Below are 26,031 nucleotides of genomic sequence, written 5' to 3'. Positions count from 1 at the left end.
TTTGTGCATGGTATAGATTTTTCTTGGAGCATGAGTCGAAGCAATTGTTTACAGGCCTGCTATAGACTCTATGTGAGAGCTACTGTATGAGGACAGCGTAGACATTGATAGATGATCATGTGGCCAGTCGTGGCTCCCCAGGGGTCTGTGGCTTAATGAATACACTAGTGTAGGCCGGCATAGAGCTGTTTAACAGCTTAACAGATGGATCACTGTTCCTCCCCTGCTCTTTAATTAAGGATCAGTATTTACTGTCACTGAGGTCATGGCTACTGTCTTCACAGGCTGCAAAGAAATGAGAAGAGTTTTGCTTTCTGATGCTGCAGCTGCATATATGTCCTGCTGTTTCATCACTGTGCTGAGGTTTTTGTCCTTGACTTTTATTCACACAGCAGGCCCTGGCTACTCTGACGTTGGTCCTGTTGCTCATCATCCTCTATTGAATTGTGAGTCAAAATGTCTCGGGACAAAAGCCATACCAAAGAATCACATTTCCATGTTCTTTCACCATTTATTAATTCACCAAATACAGTGAAAATGGCATCATAATATACAATGACTCATTCTTAGAATGTCATGACATTTTTGTTGCTTTTTTGCTTCATAAAACGATGTTTCATTATTGAAAATATTAAGGTTTCATGCACAACAAACCATATCCAGTTTCTTTAAAATAATGGTACAAAATAAACAAAATTAAAAAACAAAAAACTGTAATGTCCAAAATCGGTCAAATAACAACATGTTATTTGAGGATACTCGTAAACAGTGCAATATACTCTAAAACTGCCATTTTCTAACAAATTCATCAACGAAGCTCAAGTCACAGTATACGATTTCTTAATAATAGTTTAACATTGATGTGTGCAAAAACCCCAGACACATTCAGTTAGTCTTTAAAAAACACCCGACCTCTGATATAGAATGAGACCAGTCCGCCCAAAATCTCAGCTTCGCCTCCGTGAAGCCTAGTCTCATTCTGTATATCCTCTCTGAAGTAGAAATATTTCTGTTGATGAATTGTAAGACGATAGACTAGCATATCATTTAAATAACAAATATTTAGATATAAAAATACAAATATGACTTTTGTTAAAAAGAAGCGTGCCAGGGTAAGAGTAGTGGCACCTGCGTTGGCACCGGAGTGAAAGTTCATGCAAATAGATGGAGAAAAAAAAACTCATAGAGGACGAAACACGAATTACTGCGAAAATTAACCAAATTTATGGAAAGCATAATTTTTTTTCCATCAATTTCATGAGTATTATTCTAAACATTTACTGTAATCTCCACATCTGTGCTGGCCTCTGTAGATATCGGAGCACTTGAAATGCAAAATAAAATTAAAAAAAAGGAGAGGGGAAATAAAGATATGTGCAGGTGTAACTCAGCTACATGAAGGGAAGGTGCCACGCTGCACCTGTAACCACTGATGGGTGATGCAAGAAGAAGAAGAAGAAGAATGTAGCCTGGTTTATTCAGTGGCCTAATGCTCTTTAAGGGCCAAAAACAAACGGCTTCTACTACAGAAAATATTAACATTGCACCATCCTCGGATATATGATTTTACATACAATGGGTCTCCTCTATTTAGCAGACTCGAGAGTTTGGTTGGTCTGTTTTTGAAAAAAGCGTTAGCAGCAACAGGAATGCATTGGACCAGTGCTGAAAGGACAGCTCCCTTGAATGCACCGTCGCTGACTGAATCAACAAAGCAAAGCCTAAAGGAGGGGGAGGAGGGAGGAAGAAGGGGAGGGAGGAAGGGGGACGTCTGAGAGCTTAGCCTACCTACTGTACTGTACAACTTATTGAAATGGGGCTGGGATTTAGCTTCAGCCTCCAGTTGCAGTATTTTGTTGCTTACAGCGCTGTTGGAAAGGAAAAATAAAAAGAGATGGTCGTGAAGTAATGACAAGTTCATCCATCATTAAAGTCAGCAGAGGTTGAGACACAGAGCGGGGTCCGCCATCTCAACATCTTGCTGCGTAGCAGTAGTTAAAATCGGGATTCGTTTGGAGAATTGCCAGCAATCCCATGATAAATCTTGGTCTTTTCCAGAGTCTCTCTCTCTCATTTCTTTCTTCATCTCTTTCTTCCACATTTCTCTTCCTTTAGCCTTCTCCATTTCCCCCCCTCTTTCATTGCCTTTCCTCAGTCACACCATCCTTCGCTTCGTGCCGTCGTTTTTTCTCCCGCAATCCTCGAACATGCACAGCCGACAAGTGCTTCAAATCGGTGATCAAAATTAAAAAAGTCTGCAAGACATCGCTCACGTTTAAACGCCGGGTGAAGACTTATCTGTCATCCCCTTCAGGACCTCGTCTATTCGGTCGTCCTCAATGACCACTGTGAAGAGAGAAGGGGAGAGGATGTTTACTGAGACCATGACAGCAGCGATGAGTTTATTATAAGTGTTTATTATAAGTTCACTGTGTGAGGGGGGTATGGCGCTCTAAATAACAAAAGCAAGTGAGAGAAAATGGGACTGTGGTGCGGGTTGCAGGTGAATAAATAAATAAATAAATAAATAAATTAAAGCAGCACTATTGCAAATCCCCGACCTCGAGTACGCGCACTTGGAGAAAACAACTCATTCTCGGTAATGGCGACGAGCCAGGCTTTTTATCCATAACCCTGGTGTTTGGTGGGGAGCTACAGCATGGGGTGTGTCCTTACATGGAGATCATGTCTTGTGCATGTATGTAAACAATTTGTCCTCAGACTCATGCAATAATTCATCATATGGTGCAGTTTCAAATATAAAAAACTGTGCAGAATATTCTAGATACAACAAATTAATTGCAACACAGAGCGTAATAATAATAACCCCACTATGAATCCCACTATATTTGCACATTTTCTATACCATAAAAAGCCTAATTGTGGTGATGTATTATGGTGACAACATGCATGAGTGTCTGTCTTTTATTTCACCATCCTTTACCTCGCTTGGCTCTGCCGATCTGTCCAAGCTTTGGGGGTCTTTTCGCCTGCGACGCAGCGAAAAAGGCGTTTGTGTCCTGTAGTCCGCAGCTAAAGGACATCTGACTGACCTCGCTGTCCGCCCCGTAGCCGCTCATTTTCCCCTCGTTGTATGGCAGCACCTCGGACATTGTGGCACGGCGGAGAAGGATCACCAGCGCAGATAAAAAGTGGATAAAAGTCTTCCTCGGTGGCTTTATGTGCGCAATAAAGCCGTAGATCCCGTTTTTGTGTGTGCAAGCTGCAGCGGCTGGAGTGTTTCTCCTGCTGGGATCCTTTCTGTGCGAAGAGTCGATGTGGATGAGGGGCCACCAGCGTCTGAGGTCCGGCTGTTGTTGTGGTCTCTCTGTGGTCTCTGGATGTGTTGCAGCTGCAGGCAGAGACAGCGTGTGAGTGAGAGTGAAGGAGAGCTGTGTTCGCCTGTGTTGCTGGCTGATGTCTGGTGAGGGAAGTGGGAGATCCCGGGATCATAAAGGAAACCCAGGCAGAACGGTGAAGTCATCCATCCGGGTTTGAAGCGCGCGCGTGTGTGTTTGTGTGTGGATGTGTGTGTGTGGCAGGGGACTCCGAGCGGTGGAGGAGCAAGAGTGACATCAACAGGCGAGAGATGAAACTGCACAAGTGAAGAGCCCATACTGAGGCAGGTTTGAGGCTTGACGTTATGATATGAGGAAGAATCACCATCATGTAGAAACATATCCTCCTGGGACCTGAGCTTCTGTTTGGTATACATTTTTAATTTCTCCTAGCTATGTGGGATCAGTAGAACCCAATAAGTATACAAAAATAAATATTGTCAACAATAATAAAGTCCTGATATCCTCAAATGTGACGACAATAAAGTCCCAATGTCCTTAAACAAGTGCTTCCTAAATAACAGTGTCTTATCTTGTTACTGTTGCTACAATTGGTCAAATGTGTTGCCATATCAAACTACAAACACTATTAATCATAAATAAACAAGATTCAGCCATAAATCTGATCAGGTTTTGGACCTTGTCCACTCTTGTGTCAGGGTAGGCTGCAGACTGACTTGGCAGAGATGGCTGCCATCTTTTATACATGGATTAGTGTATTGTGGTCTTTCTACCACTAGATGGCACTAAAAAGTGTCCACGAACCGACAAAAAAAGGCGTCTTTCACATCGGTATGATACGCGGCTGGTTGCCATTATTGTTTAACGGCGCCCAGCAGCGTCAGGGGGAAACGCAGCGGGACAATGGCAAAAGTTAAGGTGGCGAAAGTCCAACTGGGTCGCGCAGGAGGCGTAGTGGATGGGTCACAAACACTGATTTTCACGTGTCCCTTAAGATTCTAAAGCCAAAGGCTGTTCTTTTTTCTTAAACCTAACCACATGCTTTTGTTGTTGAAGAATAAAAAACTTCAATTTGCGGTGTTGTACCGACGTCGTCCTTTTTTTTTTAAAGAGACTACATGTAAACTTTAAATTTCCTGTGAAAACGGAAGTGTATTTTGAAAGAAGAGAATGCATGTAACAGGCAGAACTTGACATGGCATCCCAGAACGCACCCAGGATACCTTTCTCATCACATGTGAACGTGGAAAGTCCAAGACCAAACGTCAATATGTGACAAAGTCGGAGTGAGAATGTGTTGGTTTGGCCATATTGTCGAGCTAGTTTGCTGTCTCCGAAAAGTAGCCCAGCTGTCTGTTCTCTCACTCATTCTACAGCAGTAGAAGTGGATAATGATTTATTCTTGTGGCTCTTCTACACTTTCGAAATGTTATTGGACTAAATGTATCAACCCCTATTGTGAAAAGAGTCATTTTGTGGGAGTTGTGATGCTCAAAGAAAATGTATCCACTGACTTACAGACATCAGTTTCACAATGTAAATCTATGGGAAAAAGTCAGTCTGGGCCCCATGGCATCATGTGACGGACCTGGAAGTTGTAATTCCACATTTGGCCACTATGTAAAACTGTCTTAAATGCCCAGTGCTGTTGTTTGGGGCTTGTTCTGTTCAGGGTGTATGCATTCTCTGCACATGGCTCTCAACATGGTGGTGGTTTAGCCAGCAGCTAGCAGCTAATAGTGCAAACTCCATAAACAGTGCTGACAATAGCGACAGTGCTAACAGAGCCAACAGTGTTAACCCGAGGGGAACTGGAGGGTGGGCGCTACACTTCCTGAACAACTCCATTACATCTTTACACAGCCAATCGTGGTTTGCTGCTATATGAATGCTCTGAATGTCGCATCAAGCTCCTTCAAGTCATCGACAGACTCTGTTTTTTGTGACCTTTTACTTCTTGCGAGACCCCCAAATTTATACAAGTATCACCGGAGTGCCCCTTTAAAGTGTCACAGCTGCAAAAGAAAGAACAAAAACAAATGCATACTTGTACGGATAGAAGAAGTTTAGCCCCCCAAAACAGTGGAGACACTGAAATACCATGGTTTCTTATTATACAATGAGAAACATGAAAAAGAAACATCATAGGTTTTACATGATTACATTAAATACATTATAGAAATAAACTGAAATATATAATATGGTGTATGATTGTGTGTCAGCAACAAATATGTGAATGGCTCATTTCAGCACCACGGACAGAGCCAGTCAAATTTATACATTAGCTGCATATCTTCTTGTTTTTGTTTCAGCCTGTGTTACTTAAAGCATTCCGTCCGTACAGCATATGGTGTCTCATAAAAAACTCAGATAATGAGCTGACAGAAAGCCTATTATTGGACCAAACCTGTTTCAACAACTCAGGCCAGCTGACCTGTCTATAAACATGTAATAACCTTTCCATTGAAGCAGCGTCCCTCTGTGTTAGCAGCCAGTCTGCATAGCTGACCGGTGAAAGTGACCAGCTGACACTCTTTGAGATCAGTGCTGTTGGAAAGGCTCTTGGGTTTCCTGCGGGGATAAGACGTGGGGCGGCTGCAGAGTCAAAGCCAAACCTGCTGGCTGGCTTCCCACAGGAACATGGCCCATATAACCCCCTGTAAAATGTGTTACTGAGTCCAAAGAGCATTTCTGTTCACCACCAGTTTACTGGGACAAAAAGCAGCCACAGAATGAGCTATCTTTATCCAACTCTTTTCTGTGCTGTGGATCCACACTCAATGTTTAAGGCTATAATGCATCAGAGATCATAAAGCTGCCACTCTATCTGAGTGTAATTCCCCGAGGATGACTCACAAAGCTCCTGCTGCCCAACAAACCGCAGCCTCCAGCTGTCAACAAGCAGAGCGGTTGATTCATGCAGGGATTTCGCATGACATCATCAGTCAGCGACACAGTTGGGGGCTGAGGGGAAAAATCTGACCTGCTGCCCCACATGGTGCTGCTTCATGTGCACCATTTAGGGAAGGAAACATGCATGCGTTATACCAACTGGACGCCTCTCTCTCTTGCCCCTTCCCCTAGTAAACACCGCCTCATGCATAACCTTGAACCCAGTGCGCTTAAGTGCAACGACTCCTCATCTGGTCTGCCTCTGTTTAGTTTAATTGATCTCTCTCAGTGCACACGCTGTGATTTCTCCCCCTGTGTCCCCTTCTTTCTCTTTCTCCGTCTCTGCCTCTTTAGCAGGCAGCAGTTCTCAATGATCAGGCTCACTCAATCAGTCCCATCATCTCTGACAAGGGCACCCACCCTTAAGAAATGTGTGTGTGTGTGTGTGTGTGTGTGTGTGCGTGTGTGTGTGTGTGTGTGTGTGTGTGTGTGTGTGTGTGTGCTCTTGAAGTGCTGCCTCCAATTATAAATGAATCACTATGCTGAGTCACTCACCCCCTCCCCATCTCTCCCCTTGAGCAGACCAAGCTCTGCTGAACTTACATACACACACACACATACACACATACACACATTGTATATACACACTATGTTCCTCCTTGAGGAACACTAGCTGAGGAAAAAAACCCAATAACAAACCCAGAGCTGAGAGCCAGGATCAATTCCCTGATTTGTCTTTATGTGTGTGTGTGTGTGTGTGTGTGTGCATGTATGTGAGTGTGTGTGCATATATATTTCAGGAAAAACTAAAAATGGAGAAAGAGGAGAGACACACACACACACACACACACACACACCATCTGCAGTCATGGACCAAATAAAAGCACCGTGTCTATCTGCTCTCCTCGTCATGAAGATTAATGCTGTTTGTTCTCCAGCATAAACATCCTGCAATAGACTGTGGGAACATTGGCAGAGCTCCTGCCCTTGGATCAGTGAGCACACAGCTGAGATAGAACTGCTCGCAGCTGTAGTCTGCAGCACGCTGAAGCTACACCCAGGCTGCTGCACGCCCCGCCTCCCACAGCCCTGTCACAGGTGAGGCCAAAGCCTGGATCAGAGGTGAGTGTTTCATGTTGTTCAGTGTCATGTTGGTGATTTTAGAGCAAAACTTGTCACCAAGTCCTGTTCTAACAATCAAGTTTCTACTGTCTGTCTTTATTTTCTGTGTTTGGAGGGCGATATGAGGAGTGTTAAATGGTGGCTAATATTTAGGTACTGTACACTGTAAGTGCAACGTTGAGGTAGTTCTGTGCATTTTAGATTAGTCTACTTAAACTATGACTCTACTACATTTTGGAGAGAAACATTGTGCTTATTACTCTACTATATTTATTAAAGTTACTAGTTATTTTTCATTCATTCATTCATTCATCTTCTAACCGCTTCATCCTCTTGAGGGTCGCGGGGGGGCTGGAGCCTATCCCAGCTGACATCGGGTGAGAGGCAGGGTACACCCTGGACAGGTCGCCAGACTATCGCAGGGCTGACACATAGAGACAAACAACCATTCACGCTCACATTCACACCTACGGACAATTTAGAGTTATCAATTAACCTAGTCCCCAATCTGCATGTCTTTGGACTGTGGGAGGAAGCCGGAGTGCCCGGAGAGAACCCACGCTGACACAGGGAGAACATGCAAACTCCACACAGAAGGGCTCCCACGCCCGGGATCGAACCGGGAACCCTCTTGCTAGCCAGTTTTTTGAACGGCTCTTTGAAAGGAACAGCTCACCAAGATCCGGCTCCCCTCAAAGAGCCATAAATCCCATCTCTACTTGTGGCGTCAGACATTGACGAAAACGCCATCCTTAATGTAGCTATGATATGATACCCGACCGGTCACCGTTCTAGTTCAGTGGTGTATTGGGCAGCATTGGGAAGAAACGCAGCAGGATGGGAATGAAAGCTAGGGAGACAAAAGTCTGAGTGGGGTGGGTGGGACGGGTGGTGGATTGGTCAAACAAACCCCGAGCTTCACCTGTGAGAGCAGTGTTTGTGTCCTGTAAGATACTAAAGCCGAACCCTGTTGTTTTTTCCTAAACCTAACCACGTGTTTTTGTTCCTGGAGGGGAAAAAAGTAAATTCATGTTGTTGTACTGATGTAGTGCTTTTATTTTGAAAGAGACTGTATGTAAATGTTAATTTTCCTGTGAAAACAGAAGTGTATCTTGAAAGAAGACGATACATGTAACAGGCAGAACTTGACACGGTGTCCCAGAACGTCAACAACCAACACACCCAGGGTACCTTTCACATTGTATCTGGACGTGGAAAGTCCATGATCATGTCAATATGTGACAAGATCGGAGTGAGAATGTGTTAGATTTGCTGTTGTTGAATGTGGTCCCCAATCAATCAATAAGTCAGTATTTCTTTGCCTTTAAAAAATTAATAACAACATCCCTTTGCAGATAAAATGTCCAGATTGTTTTTCCACAATAATCTTACTGTCATCTAACTATTTTCATGCTAGGGTAATAATCCTAATGAAAACTGTGACAGCATGTACTATGGGTTATTCAGACTAATCTGGACACTGATTCTGGGAAGATATTTTGCTGTTCAATCTTTTAGAATGTAATTTTTCAGTGCACTGGGCATCAAAACTCCAGTTACCCCCACTGTACTGCAATGGAAGCAGAAATCTCAGGGACTAGTATCTCAATTCTCTGCATGGGTAGATACCAGAGTGAGGAAATATGCGTCATTTCCCCACATTTTTTTGTCTTTGTTTCTAATGTGTGTAAAGTCTAAGGTGGTAAAAAGGAATGGCATAGAGTCGAGAAATACCTCCTCTACCTGATATAGTTTGAATGTTTTTCCATTCCTCTGTGTGATTTATTGTTGCAGTATTGTTGTGTTTGTAAAAGCCCTGCTCAAACCAAAAAAATCTATATATCTGACCAGTGTGTGTACAGTCTGTGTGTGTACATGACACCATCCCTGGCTGCCTCTCCTCAGGGAGGGAGCGCTTGGTTTGTTGATGAGAGGAGAAGCACTGCAGTCACACTACTGTCACAAAGTAGGTCACTTATCCCACGTTTCACTGCATGCCCAAAGCAGATGGGTGACAGCGGTAATTGGCATCAGGGACTATAGCACGCTGTGATGGCTCTCTCTCCTGAGACACCGCATCTCTACCTTTCCTCCCGCGGTCTGTTGAGTGTCTGCTAATGCCAAAGTCAAAAAAGACCCCTCCGCCTCACCGCTCCCTGTCAGGAGCACAAGCACATAAGGTCACAGTGTGTCAGGATTTCAAAGATTTATCCAAACTTTTTCTGCGGATCTGGAGCTATGCCATTTTCATTTTACACTCTATTGTTTGTCGAATACGACATTTGGCTCCATCTGCTGTAGTTTGGCTGGAGTATTTTTGGATGCAAGACTTAAACACACACAGAAAAATCTAAGTACATAAATAAATGAACACCAAAATAGAACAATACCACATTGGTACATTTTGTACCACAGAAATTAATTTGAGTGAGACTGATCTTAATATTATTACTTCAGACCTCCTAATTTCAAACAAAACTATAGAGTCTGCAGCAATGCCAGTCATACTTTAAGGTACAGTTCACCTCAAAATCAAAAATACATATTTTTCTTCTTACCTGTAGTGCTGTTTATAAATCTAGATTGTTGTGGTCTGAGTTGCAGAGTGTTGGAGATATCGGCTGCAGAGATGTCTGCCTTCTTCTAATAGGAACTTCTAATGGAACGAGATGGCTCTCAGCTTGTGGTGCTCAAAGTGCAAAGGAAAAAAAACTCCACTCACACAAAAACAATCTAGACTGATTAATAGCACTACAGGTACGAGGAAAAACGTACTGTCCCTTTAAGCACGCCAGTAGTTACTTAGTAGCATGTCAGTATGCTAACATGCTCACAATGACATGCTGAACATGCCATGTCATGTTAAGTAGGAATGCTTTATACCATGTTCACCACATAGGTTCAGCATGTCAGCATGCTAACATTTGTGAATTAACAGTAAAACCACAATACAGCTGAGGTTGATGTCATAATAATTTGACCTGATGATGACACTAGTTGAAAAGTCAGGGCATCGGCAAAGTCATTGCAATTCATCCAGAGAGGGGCATAAATTCATTCATTCATTCATTTTCCATAACTGCTTATCCTGTTGGGGGTCACAGAGGGGCTGAGGCTTATCCCAGCTGACACTAGGTGAGAGGCAGGGTACACCCTGGACAGGTCACCAGACTATCACAGGGCTGACACATAGAGACAGACAACCATTCACACTCACATTCACACCTACGGACAATTTAAAGTCACCAGTTAACCTGCATGTCTTTGGACTGTGGGAGGAAGCTGGAGCACCTGGAGAAAACCCACGCTGACACAGGGAGAACATGCAAACTCTGCACAGAAGGGCTCCCTCACCCTGGGGTTGAACCCAACCCCAGGTTCAAACCAGGAACCCTTTTGCTGTGAGGCAAAAGGGTTTACAAGTGTCATGTAAACGTCCTGTATCAGTACGTTTACATGACACTTGAAAAAAATGAATTATTGCCTTAATCCGACTATAACTGGACAACTGAAGTGCATGTAAACGCGTTACTCCGACTAATATCGGAGTTCTCCAACTCCGATTAAGACACCTAGATAATGTGATTGGAATTCGATTTTCTCTGGCATGTATACGCCTTAATCAGAGTTAAACTAGACAATGCATGTGCGCATGCTCCACTTGTCTGCCTCTCGAAATCACCATGACCACGAGGGATAGCACGCACCTTATCTGCACAATCAGTAACGCGTACATTACGTACAAGATGAACAAAGCTGTACGATTATTCATCTTGCTGTTGTTCGAAAATGCCGGTCTGCCGCCTGACTCCATTTGTTTATTATTAAGTGACGTAATAGGTCAACCGGAAAGGGGGCCGTATTAACCCGCTGAAACGACGCATATCGCCACCTAGTGTTGAGGAGGAGGACACGTTCCTGTCAGCAATTTGATTTTCTCAGTTGCATGTAAACTGGGACAAGGACAGAAATCTGATTAGATGCCAGAATCGAATTTTGAGCATAGCTCGATTAAGCTGTGCATGTAAACATACTGATCGAGACAGACAACCATTCACACTCACATTCACACCTCCGGACAATTTAAAGTCACCAGTTAACCTGCATGTCTTTGGACTGTGGGAGGAAACCGGAGTACCTGGAGAAAACCCAGGAACCCTCTTGCTGTGGGTCGACAATACTAACCACTCTACCATCGTGCCAAAGGGCATAAATGTGTGCTCCAAATTTTATGGCAATCCATACTATGGTTGCCAAGACATTTTCTCAAAAACCACAAATATGAGTCTTATGGTGGCACTACAGGAAAAGTCAGACAATCACCAAAATTATAGGCTTTCATAGTCTGGGCCCTGTGGCTATCTGAACCAAGTTTCATGACAGTTTATCCAATGGTAGACACAAAAATGTCTTCCTCATTATGGCAAGATTCATCCTCTGGGGACCATGAACACCTGTCAAAAATGTTGCAGTAATGCACAAAATAGCTGAGATATTTCAGTCCGGACCAAAGTGGTGGGGTGGAGCAACAGACTGACATCCACATGCCTAAAACTATTGACAGTCACATTAGTCTGACAACATTAAAAGTCATCATAACTGCTAGCCAAGCTAATGCTGCTATTAAATCTCTGTATTTAAAACTAGGTCTCCTAATGAATAAGATTTTACTTAACTGCCAGTGTCTGCTCCCTCATCACCACAAATCAGGGTCTACACCCATGAAGCACAGCCAATTAGAGAATAATCATATCATCTAAATTGTTTGTCAGCTATCAGAGTGGATTAAGCAGGATATCACAGCATACATTAATTGCATGTGACTTGGAAACCATCCACTGGAGCCAGTGTCTCCCCTCACTGTCAGAAGGCACAGAGCGTATTTCACTACTTCAAGTGAAGAAAGATGGACACCTAGTGGCAGAGGCACCAATCTTTCATCTTAATGCTGAAATAGGCTTGCCTGGGTCCAGACCTTGAAATCCTCCTCCTCCACCGAGTTGACTAAAATGGAGTGTAATGTGTTGACAATTCTGTCTGATATCAGGCAAGAAATAGGCTTAAATTAAGCCTAAAGTAATTGTGGTGATGAACAAAGGCAAAGCTTTTATCTCTATATGAACAGTGCATACATTACAGCATTTGCATAGCTCTCACTCTTCCCAAAGGCCCGTGTGAGATTATTCCTTTCACTCTCTTGCTGTAATGTCTTTTTATTCTCTCAATTATTCAATTAAATCAGACTGAACAAATCAAATGCCACTGTTATTTTCCCATGCCCCCAGAGGTCTGCGAGTGCTACACTAATAGTCTGTTCCCCAAGAGCCGCAGCTGCTGTTCTGCTGAGAGAGCTCATGAAGAATTTGTCAAAGTGAACCCTTATGACCACTGAGGAAGATTTATGAGATCCTGTGTCTCCCACCTGCTCCATTTTTACGCCCACTCAGGCCTTATGCCCCACTCTTCACCTTGCATCACCTCCCCAAACACCCCCTCCACCTCGCATGCCTAATAGTTTCTCCTTTTCTGTGCTAAAGAAAAAAAGGTGGCTTTTCATCTCTCTGCCATTCTCCACATCCTTTCACTGCTTGTTAGAGATGACAGAAATAGTAAGCTTGATGACTCACTACACCCAAGTCTTTTCAGACACCAGGTGCTGTCAACAAGCATTTGTGCCTATGGAAAAATAAAAAGGACCCATCATGAATTCATATCATCTTGAGAGTCCTGTGAAACACGTGTACCCATTCAGACACGAGCTACTTCGCTAATGTTTAAGAGGAGCAGCAGCCATTTGACGTGACAGCTGCATTTCAGATGTCTGTGGATCATTAAGAGACGTCAAATCTTAAATCATATAAGATCTGTACATACAGACTGAGCATAATGCTCCATTTCATGGTGGCCTCACACGGATGTGTGTAGTAGGACATAAAGCTGTAGTTGGTAACTTTTATAAAAAAAAAAAAAACTGTCATACTTGCTGAAGCTATAAATATATCCTCCTGAGACCAAAGCTGTTGTTTAAAGCCCCAGTGTCCTCAAACAATATAGTCCCAATGTCCTCTGTCCTCGAACGAGTACTTCCTAATTAACAGCATCTTATCTTGTTACTGTTGCTAAAATTGGTCAAATTTGTTGCCATATCAAACTATACACATTATTAATCATAAATATACTAGTTTGAACCATAAAATCTGATCAAGTTTTGGACCTTTTGTGTCAAGATGGGCTGCAGACTGACTTGGCAGAGATGGCTGCCATCTTGTTTTCTTCTTTTTTTTCTTTTTTTTTTACATGGATTAGTGTACATGTATTGTGCTCTTACGACCACTAGATGGGACAAAAAGTGTCCATGGATGAGGACAACAGGTCGAAGTAAAGCAGAATGAAGTATAAGGTCAAGTAAACCCAAAATGTGATGTCCTCATATCAGGACACAGTGTCTCAGGAGGATATTCACACAGCACTAAATGGGACAGATAATCTTCTTATGGCCTTACCGCATGTGAGCAACAACCAATCAGAGCCGAGGAGTCTGCAACGTAGCTGTCAATCATGTCACTGCTTGTGTCAAACTAGTTAGCACTGATCAAATATGAATCAAGATTTGATTACAGCATTGCCTATTTTTTGCCTCAAACGTTTTTGGAAACATAGTTTAGTGTTGTTAAAAGAACCAATAATTACCGTGCGCTAGCGAATAATAACACAGATTCGAACTTTTTCTACTAAAGAGCTCGATGACTGAAAAAATACTCTTATCTAACAAGTTTGTTTCAATGTCACGCCCCTTATGACTTAAATCATTTATTTGTTCTCCTCATTTCTGTTTCTCTTCTCCTGCACTGAGCTCAACTGCCAGTCAGAGTGATTTGTCTCATCAATGGGAGCACCACAAAACCTAGGGCGACAGACTCTGACTCATGACCCAACATTGCCTAAGGGCCAACCATCGGCTTGGTGTCAGAGCCTTGAAAAGGGAAAGTTTGTGACCCAGCCACCATTGCAAACAGTAGAGCCGAGACAAAACATGGCCCATCATCTACAGCAAACTGTCTCATACAGCTAAACAATACACTAAAATATGTTTCTGAATACATCTGTCAAGTTTCAAAGTTTGACTTAAGTCTATGAGCAGTGACTGACATGACTGACAGCTGCACTAGGGACTCCACAGCTCTGATTGGTTGTTTATGGTGAGCCACAGAGGATTCCTGCAAATGCCATTAGAAGCACTACAAATAGGAGGGACATGACTTTCCCATATTATCTTTCTCATGTACTTGTTTCAGAATATAGTGACATGACATCTATTCTCTGTCTGTCCATGCTGGAAGAGGGATCCCTCCTCAGTGGCTCTTCTGGAGGTTTCTGCCATATTTTCTCCCTGTTAAAGTTTTTGGGGGGGAGTTTTTCCTTACTCACTGTGAGGGTCTGAGGACAGAGGGATGTCATACACTGTAAAGCCCTCTGAGGCAAATTGTGATTTGTTACATGATGGCTCCATTTCTAAAACAAAGTGTGTGAGCGATTTAGCCACAATTATACACAGTGATATTGATGGTAAGTGCAATTCGCTGCACAAAGAGTTAAAAGAGTGACACTTTATTGGATTTGTTTCAACACACCAACATTTTACACACTCTCACCTGTCGGTAGTGCCTCAATTCACACAAAAGCTTCATCATCTTTGCTTCAATAACTTCCTGTGACTCAAATATGTAAATGGAAGTGTTTGAAACAAAAGCTTAAAGTGCTGTGTGTAACTGGAGAAAGATAGCTCATGTCGAGTCTCATTCCCAGCTTGTCAAATACAGACTCTTTGGGTTGGTGGTTTGGTCCGACTACCAATTCAAAGCGTACTTGACAAAATGGGAGTGAGACTCAATAATCCACTATCTTTCTCCAGAGTTACACACAGCACCTTTAACTCATTTTGACCAAACTTAAGTTATTCAGATACACACAGTTCAATCACTCAAAGACAGCAGCAGCAGCCATATAAATTACTAAAATAAGGCACAGAATAAACATGTATGAAAATAAACATCTTTGTTGCATAAACTCACACCCTTTTTTACCTATTACTTAATTTTCCTGTATTTCCCAAATACAATTACAGATAAAATACCTCACTGAAACTGTGTAGTGAACAACATGTTTACACAATACCCTTACCATTCACATTCTTTAACACTTACAGTCTTTTCATTAAAGAAAATATTCATTCTTTACAGTACTTTTTTCAGAGAGGTACCTTTGCCTTTATTCAGGTGTAAGTGCAGCACGTTAGACCTTTGAGGTGTAAAGTTCGTACAGTTTGTATAGGGGTGACGTTCCACTGAGGTCATGTGACGACACAAGTGCTTCAGACGTGGTAGAGAGGCACCACTCTACTGATGTCCTGTCTACATATGGGGCATCGACGGTGTGGAAGAGCCTGGTAGCAGCTGTGGCAGCAGCACACATGCCCGCAGTCCAACAGAATACAGTTCCGTGGCTGACAGAGGCAGATCACACAGGCATTCTCTAAGGGTTCTTCTGCCCCGTCTTGAGGGCCCTCGCGGCCCATCACTGGAGCATGTGCTCTTGGGGCTTCAGCCCGTAGTCTCTCAAATTCCCTCCTTTCCTGCTCCCGCTCCCAGCGAACTTTTAGTTGATGGTAGTAGCGTCGGCCGACCCAGAGGAGGACGGCTGCCCCTGCCAAAGAAAAAGTGATGGCCAGCGCCTTCCATATAACAGACGTGCTCTCTTGTTCTCCCCGCAGGGTTTCAAAGTCCGTAATGCTCAAAAAGTACTGTGAGCCATTCGAAGGGGGTCGGAGATTCAGGGTGCCGTCCGTGTCCAGTATCAACTCACCAATGCCAGTAAGAGTTGCGCCAACCTGGAAGAAGAGAGGAATATTTGTAAAATGTAAATTGGTTTTGTTAATGGTTAGTGCTAAACATTTATGCTTTGTCAAATGATTATGACTTCATTATTGAGTTACAGGAATTAGTGTTTCATTTGACAACTGACTTTGAGCATTTCTTCGGTCTCCAGTTGTCCTTTGAGCTTCTCTCCACTGAGGTATTGTCCTATGATGTCACCAAAGCCATAATTGACCTGGTGGAACTTCTCATGGGTGGTCTCCATATACAGTCCAGAGGCCTGCAGAGGGCACAGGACTTTGACGACGGTCTCATTTGACCCCACTAACACAAAGGGCACTGCATTCACTCTCTGGTGCAAGACTCGTTCATTGTCCGTCCTGCAACAAGGAAAGGGAGGAACAGGTCTGTTTCATCAACACATATGACAAAGACAAAATATTATAGAAGTTGATACTTTCATATAAGCATATATAAAAAGTCTGAAAAAGGGGTGGCACTCTCGCCTCACAGCAAGAGGGTTGCCGGTTCTCTCCGGGCACTCCAGCTTCCTCCCACAGTCCAAAGACATGCAGGTTAATTTATAACTCTAAACTGTCCGTAGGTGTGAATGTGAGTGTGAATGGTTGTCTGTCTCTATGTGTCAGCCCTGCGATAGTCTGGCAACCTGTCCAGGGTGTACCCTGCCTCTCACCCGATGTCAGCTGGGATAGGCTCCAGCCCCCCTGCGACCCTCAAGAGGATGAAGCGGTTAGATGATGAATGAATGAATGAATGAATGAATGAATGAATGAATGAATGAATGAAGTCTGAAAAAAACTCAGATCCTAGTTACACCTGGTATTAACATGCATCCTGGGTGATTGGATCACAATTAGACAGCTTAAAGTACAGGTGTAAATGCCCCCAGTGCTTCCTCAATGTGTCTTGAGATCTGATCACTCAGACCACATTCAGAGGTGGTCTGGGCCGCATATGGCCACATTCTTTCAGCAGCATGTACGATAATGTGTCCTTGGCCACACTGAAGGACCACCGACTCAGCTGATGTCCTTGCTAAAGTGACTCCCTGTGGGATATTAACTGTCTGTGGCTGCTGCCCTGAAGCCGATGACCTCCCGTTGAATGTCATTTCAACAACTGTCCCCTGCATGGAGCACACACTCCCACAGCAGTAGTGTCCAAGATGTGGGGGGACCGTGGGGTGCACTTATCCCTTGATAAACAGTAGAGCTGCCCCTTTAAAGTCGGAGATTTGAATTGATTATCAGTCGCAGACCCCTAAGCCGACTGAGATTGCTTCAAGTTGAGTAGTCTTTTTGGTACACTGAGATAACATTATCTTCTCTCTTCTGCTTGGAAGTGATCAATTTACAGCTACAGATACTTTACATGACACAGTCTCTGGCTTTTCTTTGATAACTGTCCCCAAAAAACACTGCACATTACCATTCAAACTTTAAAACTTTAAAAGACATTTAAAAAAAACCAACAAAAAAAACTGAATCGTCATGTATTTGTATAAAACAGCCGAATCTGATTTGCCTGACATAATTTTGAGTCAGGTACAGCCCTTATAAACAGAGAGAGAAAGAGTAAAGGCCAAGGAGAAGCTACGATTTTACCCATTTTAAATAGGTTGTAAGTGTGCCTATATCAAGACAAACCTGCCACTGGTTAAAAACAACAGTGCAATTGGTCTTTGCAAACAGAAGTTATGTAGTCTGTGTTTATTTGCATATAGAGCAGGGAAGTGAGATCAGATTACAAGTAGTTACTTGAGATGCATTCGGCATGTAGAGAGGCGTTCTAATGCCAGGTGTGAACAGACAGACTTGGAGCTGTCCACTTGTGATTGGATCACTCAAAACGCATGTTGATACCAGGTGTAAAAAGGTTCACTGTGACATCACTTGAATTATTTCAGATTGTGCTAACAGAAAGCCATCATTACAAACTGCTTGGCTCTATTCCAACCAGGAACCTTTGTTGCATGCCATAAATTGTTCTCACCAAGTGCGTGAAAGGCTGTTCCACACCAGCCTGTGTTCTTTCAACATGAATTTCTGCAACACTCCGAGAAATTCTTTTTGGAAGGGGCTTGTCAGAGGCTCGCCCACTGGTTGCACAGCACCTACAATATATATACACACATGATAGAATAAGATGCATGGACAATCTACCCAGTGAAACAATATGCTATCCTATCAGCTCTTGTCTGTATTAGAAATAGTGAGACCCTGTTTACCTTCAATGACAGCATACTGTAGACACGCTCCTGGAGTAACTTTTAAAATGTCTTTGAGTTTGTCATCTATGGTGAAGTGTGGAGCATCCTGGCAACACAAGACACAGTCTGGTTGTACATGCAGTATACACACTGTAGTAGACAGCTTTCAGGTTTTACAAAATTGCACACAGTAAAACATAACTGTCAGCTAAGAGTTCACAAGGTGGGAGAGAAAAATAAAAAAAATCGGTTTCTGCCACACAAAATTCTGCTTATGATTATTTCTTTAATTGTTCTCCAGCTTTTATCTTCTCAATTTTTGCATGGTCTACTTTTTCAGTGCTCTAAAAATTATTATTTCACGACTAATCACATTCGTTTCAATGGCTTAGACAGCATGAAAACAGACACTGCATTTTTTAAAACAATGACAACATATAGTTATAGAAGAGTATGTTAATTACACATGAAGCACAGCTTACATCAAGTTTATCTAGTGTCGTCCGGCTCTTCCTATAGAGGTAGTAGCAGACGCCTGAGAGGGTAAGGCTGGCCCCGAGACACACTGCCTCCGTCATCGTCACAGAAAGTCCATCCATTCCTCCTGAGCCTCCTGTCACTGCCCGAGGAGCAGACCTGCACAAACATATCGATATGTGACTCAAAACAAACTGTTGCTAAATGACAAAAAAGTGCATGTTGCTGAGTGTTTAAAAAGGCTATGACTCAATGCAGGGTAACACTCTAATCTCAGTGGTGGAGTCCTTAAGGGCCCTGAGTTTGTGACTGGAATGTGGCTGACCCCAATATGACAGGCACAACAGGTTATTTGATTATTTGGAAGTTAACTATTACTTAAATAAGCGGCAAAAACAAACCTAAAATGTGATGGTGAAAGTAAAACAAGGAGACACATTGGCTGCTCTTTTAACCTGTGGCAGCTAACGCTATTTACAGTATGTGACTCAAAACTTTAAATAACGTTAGCTTTATATAAGCAGCGGTCACTACTTGAAAGTCAGCGATAACCGCTACTGTCTTTATTAGTGCAATTAAAAATAGGTAAGAATATATTGAAAGTCAGTTTTCTCTCCTGTGAGCGTGAGTATAATGTATTTCAGTTATGTTTTTAAATATACTGGTTAGCTTAGCTGCTAGCCAGCTAGCGTTGTTAAGGCAACAGGGTACCCAGTAGTGACCTCTAAACGTTTTTAACACCCTTAAACGTTACCCAACTATATAAGAAACAATAATTAATAAGAAGATATTATACCCTAACTACCAATACGTCGATTAATAAATGTGTCGTATCTTACCTGTCCTACAAAATAAGTATCTCCAGTTGTCAAATCCGGCTGAACCATGGATGTTTTCTGTGTCACGTGACGTAGGTAATGACTACGTTGCGTGATGACGTAAACTGCGCATGTCAGTTGCGGCCTCTCTCCACGTCTCTCCGTCCGAAGCTTACACCGCCGAGATGGCAGGAGGTGTACGGAGAAAGTCTCCCGGTTCTCCGTCCCCGCTGTGGGGGAAACTCCATACACTGTGGCAGGACAAACATTTGGTCCTGTTCAAGACGGAGTACACGTTACTGGTCGTCTCAGTTCTGTGGTTCCTGGAGATCGGGATCAATGTGTGGGTCATACAGAAAGTAGCATGTAAGTAGCTGCGCTGCGCGGCTAGTTAGCATGCTATGGTGCTTTGTCGTTTTTCTGAACGTATTTGAATGCTAAGTAGCTAGCATTAGCTAACCTACTAACTTACACTGCCACCTGTCAAAGGGAATTTACTGCCTTTACATGACCACGTAGTGGTGGTACATATGTTAAACGACATTTATTATTTTCAGCAACTGCTAGCTTAAAGTATGCAGCTAAACATACTGTTGACAATACATTTAACTTTTAGAGGCGTGAACATCTGCTCACTGATAACGGAATTACCAGTTCTTAGCGTTTATCTGTCATCCACTAAGTTGTTGTTTAGTTTGACAAATATCCTCTTTGTCTGATGCAAAACTGTAACAACTGTAATCAAAAAAAAAATTAATAATCAATGCATCTTTCTAGTAGTGTTTTTGATCAATCAATAAATAGTTAATTCTGTTCACAGTAAAGCTGGACCCAGGGAAAGTTTGGCATTAATAACTGACTAAAATTATAATTCAGTTATCAAAATAGTTTATGATTATATCTTTGGGAATTGTAGCTAAGCAATTAATGAAACAGTCCTTGCAGCACTAGTGTATTTGTTTGTCATTCCAAAACAGTTAGTGGCCCAACAGTAGATTGTCAGACAAAAGCAGATAGCCTAGTAGTTGATGAACTACTTTAATCTATTATGAGCCAATAAGTTGGTGCTTCACAAATGCATGGAGCTGTTTTATTTATTTTTTTGTTACAGGTTATACAGGATACCACAATGGACCCAGAGAAATTGTATTGGCCATTTGTTGTCATTGGTATCAGCCGATATTGGCCTTAAAATGAATCGGAATCGGCCAACATGCTGATAATATTGGTACATTATCGGTATTGTCCAGAATCAGAATATAACATACGTTAAAAATCATTCTATTTCATGTCTCCATCTGCTGCTGGGCCATCAGGATAAGAGTGTGTATGTTTAATATGTATGTTAATTCCACTGTAGAAAAGCCTTGATTTCTACTACTGCTACTAAAATTAGCTGGTGAAAAAGTGGATTTATCGATATTGAAAAATGAAACCAAAATTCCCCAAATAAACAGGCCTTTTCAAAAACAGAGTTCAAATCAGTGGGGTATAAAACAATTTCATTTAACAATAAAAACTAAGATTAACCGAAAATACAGCGGTTAAAGGAGGAGTCTGGTATTTTGCACTTTGAGCCCCATTTCTGGGTTGTTTATGATGAAATAGAGTGGTTAAGACCAAAATTGTAGCAATTGCTCATTTTCGGAGAGTTTGGCTTTCCCCTGCCTGGCTTAACACTGCTGCCTATGGCCATGTGTGAACCTGTCCTAAAACCACCCTAAACGTTTGTTTTCAAAGCCATGAAACTCACCGAGTGGTCAGTGGTGTCCGTTGATGTTCTGACATAAAAATCGTAGCAAACTGTGGTTTCTGTGATGGCTTCTCCCATGCTCCATGCTTGCTTGAGCACACCTACCTTTAATTAAAGGTTCCCGAGATGCCAGGTCAGATGGTGCATTAAAGTGGCTCAAAAAATAAAAGGAAACTAGGACTTGCTAGAGATGGCTCGAACAATCAGTATTGGTCATTGGCCAAATAAGTTGTTATATGTTGGCATATCTGCAAAAAAAATCCAATTATAATGTATCCCTAGTTGGTAATGTAAATACCAACAGCACTGACAGTGGCATTACTTAGATAACCATTTCCATTATTCATGATAACCGATTTATGCTCTTCACTACAGACACTGAAATAGACTGGAAAGCCTACATGGATGAAGTAGAGGGAGTCATCAATGGTACCTACGACTATACAGAGCTTAAAGGAGACACCGGCCCCTTGGTGTGAGTTTCAAAGGTTTTTAGTGATGCAGGTCTCTCCATCCTGTAGGTGGGTGTAGTTTTTACAGGCTAAATGAGCATGTGGTTGTTGCAGGTACCCGGCTGGCTTTGTCTACATCTTCACAGCTCTCTACTACATCACCAGCCATGGGGTGAACATCCGTCTGGCTCAGTATCTTTTCGCTGCTTTCTACCTCATCACGCTGCTGCTTGTCTTCAGGATTTATTATCGTACTAAGAAGGTCAGTCTGTGTCACAAAAGCCTCAGTTACCATTTGGCATTATAAAATTTGCTGTGATGCACCACTTAACTGTAGTGTTCTGCTCATGAAGGGTTAATGTGAGACTCTATTCATTTATTTCTATGAATTTGTCCAGGTTCCTCCCTACGTGTTCTTCTTTGTGTGCTGTGCGTCGTATCGGATCCACTCCATCTTTGTGCTGCGTCTCTTTAATGATCCAGTGGCCATGATGCTGCTGTTTGGAGCCGTTAACCTCTTCATGGATGGATACTGGACTCTGGGCTGCGGCATTTACAGGCAAGTGTGGACTCCCTAACAGCACAATGCAGGTTTTCATGTAACGTCTTTCTCCGGAGTAATATGTATCAGGTGTCCTTTGCATTTTTGTGAATCTATTTTTTCCCATGCATTACATGATGAAATTACAACTCAATCTTCCTCTCTTTCTGACAGTTTAGCAGTGTCTGTGAAGATGAATGTGCTCCTTTTTGCACCGGGACTACTTTTCCTCCTCCTGTCTGAGTTTGGTCTCATCAAGACAATCCCCAAACTGTCTCTGTGTGCGGCCATACAGGTAAAATACCCCATAGTATTCAGCATGCTAAAATATTTTATAATGTTGTCCATTAGTGCCAAGCATCATTTCAGACCGAATCTGTCTTGTTATCTTAGCTTTTGCTGGGTCTGCCTTTCCTCCTGGAGAATCCCATCGGTTACATGACCCGGGCGTTCGATCTTGGCCGTCAGTTTATGTTCAAGTGGACGGTCAACTGGCGCTTCCTGCCAGAATGGCTCTTCTTGAATCGGTACTTTCACATACTCCTGCTGGCTGCCCACCTGCTCGCCCTGCTGCTCTTTGCTCTGCGCCGTTGGAAGAGGTGAGGCAGACTTTGGCTGTGCCAAGGTTAAGGTTGGCATCATAGATTGAAACGAGCTAGAATAAATGAGGGGTTAAAGTCATGCCAGTTTTTTTTTAGTCCATGACACAGCAGGCATTGGCTCAGTCTGTAGTTGATCTCGTTGACCCATGATGTATTCCAGATATTTAAATGAAGCGTGAGGATTGTATGAATCTGTTAGGCAGTGACAACATCATTTTGACTCTTAAACAGCATAGCATTATAAGACAAGGCGACAAGCTGTCATGAAGAAGCACAAAGAGATCTCAATGGCATAGAAGTCCTTGGAGGATTTGACCCATTGTAGCATAGAACATACTACAACCTGATAGAAGCATGTAAAAATGTAGATGCATTTTGTAAGTGGGTTATCCCCTTATCTTAGAGTTAGTTCTATGTTGCACAAATATAATGCAAGTTTTAGATTATAAATTACCGTTACTATTTCAGGGCACTCTTTACCAATAAAGCCAGTAAAGTTCTTAAAGGGCCAGTAGCCCCACAAATTCAAAAATACATATTTTTCCTCTTACCTGTAGTGTAATTTATTAATGTAGATTGATTTGCTGAGTGCTGCAGATATCGGCCGTAGAGATGCCTGCCTTCTCTCCAATATATTGGTTGCAAGAAAGTAGTTCCTAAATTAAAATGCTCACAACAAGGTCTGTGAGTTATAACCAGGTCATGATTTCTGGAAAGAGACATTGCTGTTGAGTTTTTCTAATGTATTTTTGTGGCACTTTTAACCATACTGTACACTTGAGTGCCATCTAGCTCCATTATATATGAGAGAAGTCAGACATCTCTACGACTGATATCTCCAACACTTTGCAACTCGCACCAAAACAGTCTAAATTAATAAATTACACTACTGGTGAAAGGAAAAATAAGTAGTTTTGATTTTGGGGTGAACTGTCCCTTCAACAAAAAAAATGATGGTACGTACCTTTACATCTACCATCAGTCACAGTTTTTCACAAATATGACTTCACAGTTGAGGAAGATGTTAAGATCTTGTGCTGTATTGATTACAGTTTAGCCATTGAGTTGGAATTACAAACTTTTTTTTTTTTTTTTTTTTTTTAAATTAAATGCAACTATTTCATCTCTTCCCAGGCCAGGAGAAAACATCTTCGAAATCCTCAAGGAGCCGAGCAAGAGAAAAATCCCCGCTCAGAAAAGCACTGTTGATCATATCCTTTTGTTCCATTTAAATCTGGTCCTGTCTGTAGAATAGTTTCTGAAAGCAATACTTCACCCACAAAATGACCATTTGTATATCAGTTACTCACCCCATGCTACACTTACCTTTTCCCAGCATGCTTTCACAGTGAACGAAGAATCCAAAAAAAGAGCATTCTTGATGAATTGAAGTAAACGTGCTTCACGATTAACAACAAAACTATATCAAAACATCCATTTCCAGTATCATCAAAGTCTCATTTACCTAGATATGTGCTTGGTACTTTGCAAGTCACCATGGAGGGATACGGGAAAAACAGTGTTCTTCACACATTCAGGGTAACACAGTGTAAGTAACTGATATACAAACGGCCAGTTTATGGGTGAAGTATTCCTTTGGAGGACAAATTAGGAACACTTGAACTGCTGGGTGTAAATATGAATTGACTTAACATGTCTGCATGGTATCAGTCAGAGTATAAATGAATGATGTTGCTAGTATACCCCAGCATTTGTGTCAAACCTTAACAGCCAATCACAGATAGTGCTGATTCTGTTCACCTCGAACTTCATCGGCATGTGCTTCAGTCGTTCGTTGCACTATCAGTTCTACGTCTGGTACTTTCACACATTGCCTTACCTGCTGTGGAGCGGAGGAGTCAAGAAGCTGGCCCACCTGCTGAGGTAAGAGGGAGTGTAAATACTGAACTACAGGTCAGATTTTTATTAGTTTTAGACCTTTAGCATTGGCAAGCACTCAATCACACACTGTGCTTAATTGTTTGCTGCTTGTGCTCAGGGTCCTGATCCTGGGTCTGATCGAGCTTTCATGGAACACCTACCCCTCGACCAACAGCAGCTCAGCTGCACTCCACGTATGCCACCTCATCATCCTCCTGTGTCTGTGGCTGGCTCCGCCGCTGCCTTCAGTCCCGGCAGAAACACAAGAACACACAGCCGTCAAGGACAAATGCCAGTGAGCCACAGCCTGATCGGACTGGCCATCGTCTTTTAGTCCAGTCAGCTGCTGAACAGCCTCCATCACCCTCCTCTCTTTGATCCCCACAACACCGGTGCAGAGGGGGAGTCACTGGGATAGACTTGGGAATCATCAGCTCACTGCTTAAAGTGAAGGAAACTAACGTGTGGGTGCAGTCTGCAGACAGATACCTACATGATGAATTCGTCCCTTGCAGCTGAAGAGATGAAAAGAGGAAGAAAATATGGATTCTCAGGTTTCATTTTCAGATACACAAGAGCGGAATAGTGCTGAGAGGAAAATGTGAATGTTGTGCTGTTTTGAGAGAATTGTTACAAACTACACTCTGCCCATATTTCAATTGGCCTAATCATTTTCTCTTGCTTGATATTCTGATAATATCAAAAATCCATTTAGTGATGCACAAATGATCTTGCGCATTGTATTAAGAAGGCAGGGCATTGAAGAACACCGTTAATATGGTATATGAACATGGCACTAAAAGCTTTAAATTATTTGCATATGAGGCAGTAGCCATTTCCACTCGCCACAATAGTTGCAGCACTCTCCAGTACAAGGCCAATAATCATTTCCAGTATGTGTAAAACTAAGCTGTAGACAATCGTGGCTATTTTCCTGATTTGTTACATTACTGATTCAACCTCTATAGTGAGTGGCTCGCTACACTCAGCACAGCAGAGTAGATTTAATGTGAACAAATTGGAAGTAGGCTCAGACAAGTGTGACATTTTATATTAAACAGAGATGCCACTTAACCTTTTTCTTCCATGTA

The 26,031-nt window shown here is 42.4% G+C and overlaps 3 protein-coding genes across 3 annotated transcripts; 1 reads left to right on the top strand and 2 right to left on the bottom strand.

The window, feature by feature from the left end:
* Window positions 1-497: 497 nt before the first annotated feature.
* On the bottom strand, window positions 498-3,486 carry camk2n1a (calcium/calmodulin-dependent protein kinase II inhibitor 1a). The gene is made up of 2 exons (XM_049598874.1): window positions 2,945-3,486; window positions 498-2,346 (listed from the first exon to the last, which is right to left on the bottom strand). The coding sequence occupies exons 1-2, from the start codon at window positions 3,111-3,113 to the stop codon at window positions 2,276-2,278; spliced, it is 240 nt and encodes a 79-aa protein (XP_049454831.1). The 5' UTR covers window positions 3,114-3,486; the 3' UTR covers window positions 498-2,275.
* Window positions 3,487-14,871: 11,385 nt separating this feature from the next.
* On the bottom strand, window positions 14,872-19,812 carry mul1a (mitochondrial E3 ubiquitin protein ligase 1a). The gene is made up of 6 exons (XM_049599496.1): window positions 19,733-19,812; window positions 18,899-19,052; window positions 18,435-18,522; window positions 18,200-18,320; window positions 16,335-16,566; window positions 14,872-16,200 (listed from the first exon to the last, which is right to left on the bottom strand). The coding sequence occupies exons 2-6, from the start codon at window positions 19,013-19,015 to the stop codon at window positions 15,685-15,687; spliced, it is 1,074 nt and encodes a 357-aa protein (XP_049455453.1). The 5' UTR covers window positions 19,016-19,052; window positions 19,733-19,812; the 3' UTR covers window positions 14,872-15,684.
* alg3 (ALG3 alpha-1,3- mannosyltransferase) lies at window positions 19,811-26,014 on the top strand. The gene is given in 10 exon segments (XM_049599495.1): window positions 19,811-19,835; window positions 19,838-20,077; window positions 21,840-21,939; window positions 22,031-22,178; window positions 22,315-22,475; window positions 22,632-22,752; window positions 22,851-23,056; window positions 24,194-24,271; window positions 24,800-24,943; window positions 25,059-26,014. Coding segments are annotated over 10 exon segments (1,404 nt in total). The 3' UTR covers window positions 25,240-26,014.
* The last annotated feature ends 17 nt before the right edge of the window (window positions 26,015-26,031 follow it).

Source organism: Epinephelus fuscoguttatus, linkage group LG15 (assembly GCF_011397635.1).
Source record: "Epinephelus fuscoguttatus linkage group LG15, E.fuscoguttatus.final_Chr_v1".
In the NCBI taxonomy this organism is placed as follows: Eukaryota; Metazoa; Chordata; class Actinopteri; order Perciformes; family Serranidae; genus Epinephelus; species Epinephelus fuscoguttatus.
Note: the sequence above shows the minus strand (reverse complement) of the source record. Positions and strands in the feature narration are given on the sequence as shown.

Bases quoted from the DNA above. Each gene is read 5' to 3' on its own strand.
- camk2n1a (XM_049598874.1), bottom strand. From the start codon at position 3,113: ATGTCCGAGGTGCTGCCATACAACGAGGGGAAAATGAGCGGCTACGGG. The intron at 2,347-2,944 runs GTAAAGGATGGT...CTCTCTTCACAG, and splicing joins GATCGGCAGAGCCAAGCGAG to TGGTCATTGAGGACGACCGA.
- mul1a (XM_049599496.1), bottom strand. From the start codon at position 19,015: ATGGATGGACTTTCTGTGACGATGACGGAGGCAGTGTGTCTCGGGGCC. The intron at 18,523-18,898 runs GTAAGCTGTGCT...TTGTGTTGCCAG, and splicing joins CGACACTAGATAAACTTGAT to GATGCTCCACACTTCACCAT. The intron at 16,201-16,334 runs GTCAGTTGTCAA...CTCTTCTTCCAG, and splicing joins AGACCGAAGAAATGCTCAAA to GTTGGCGCAACTCTTACTGG.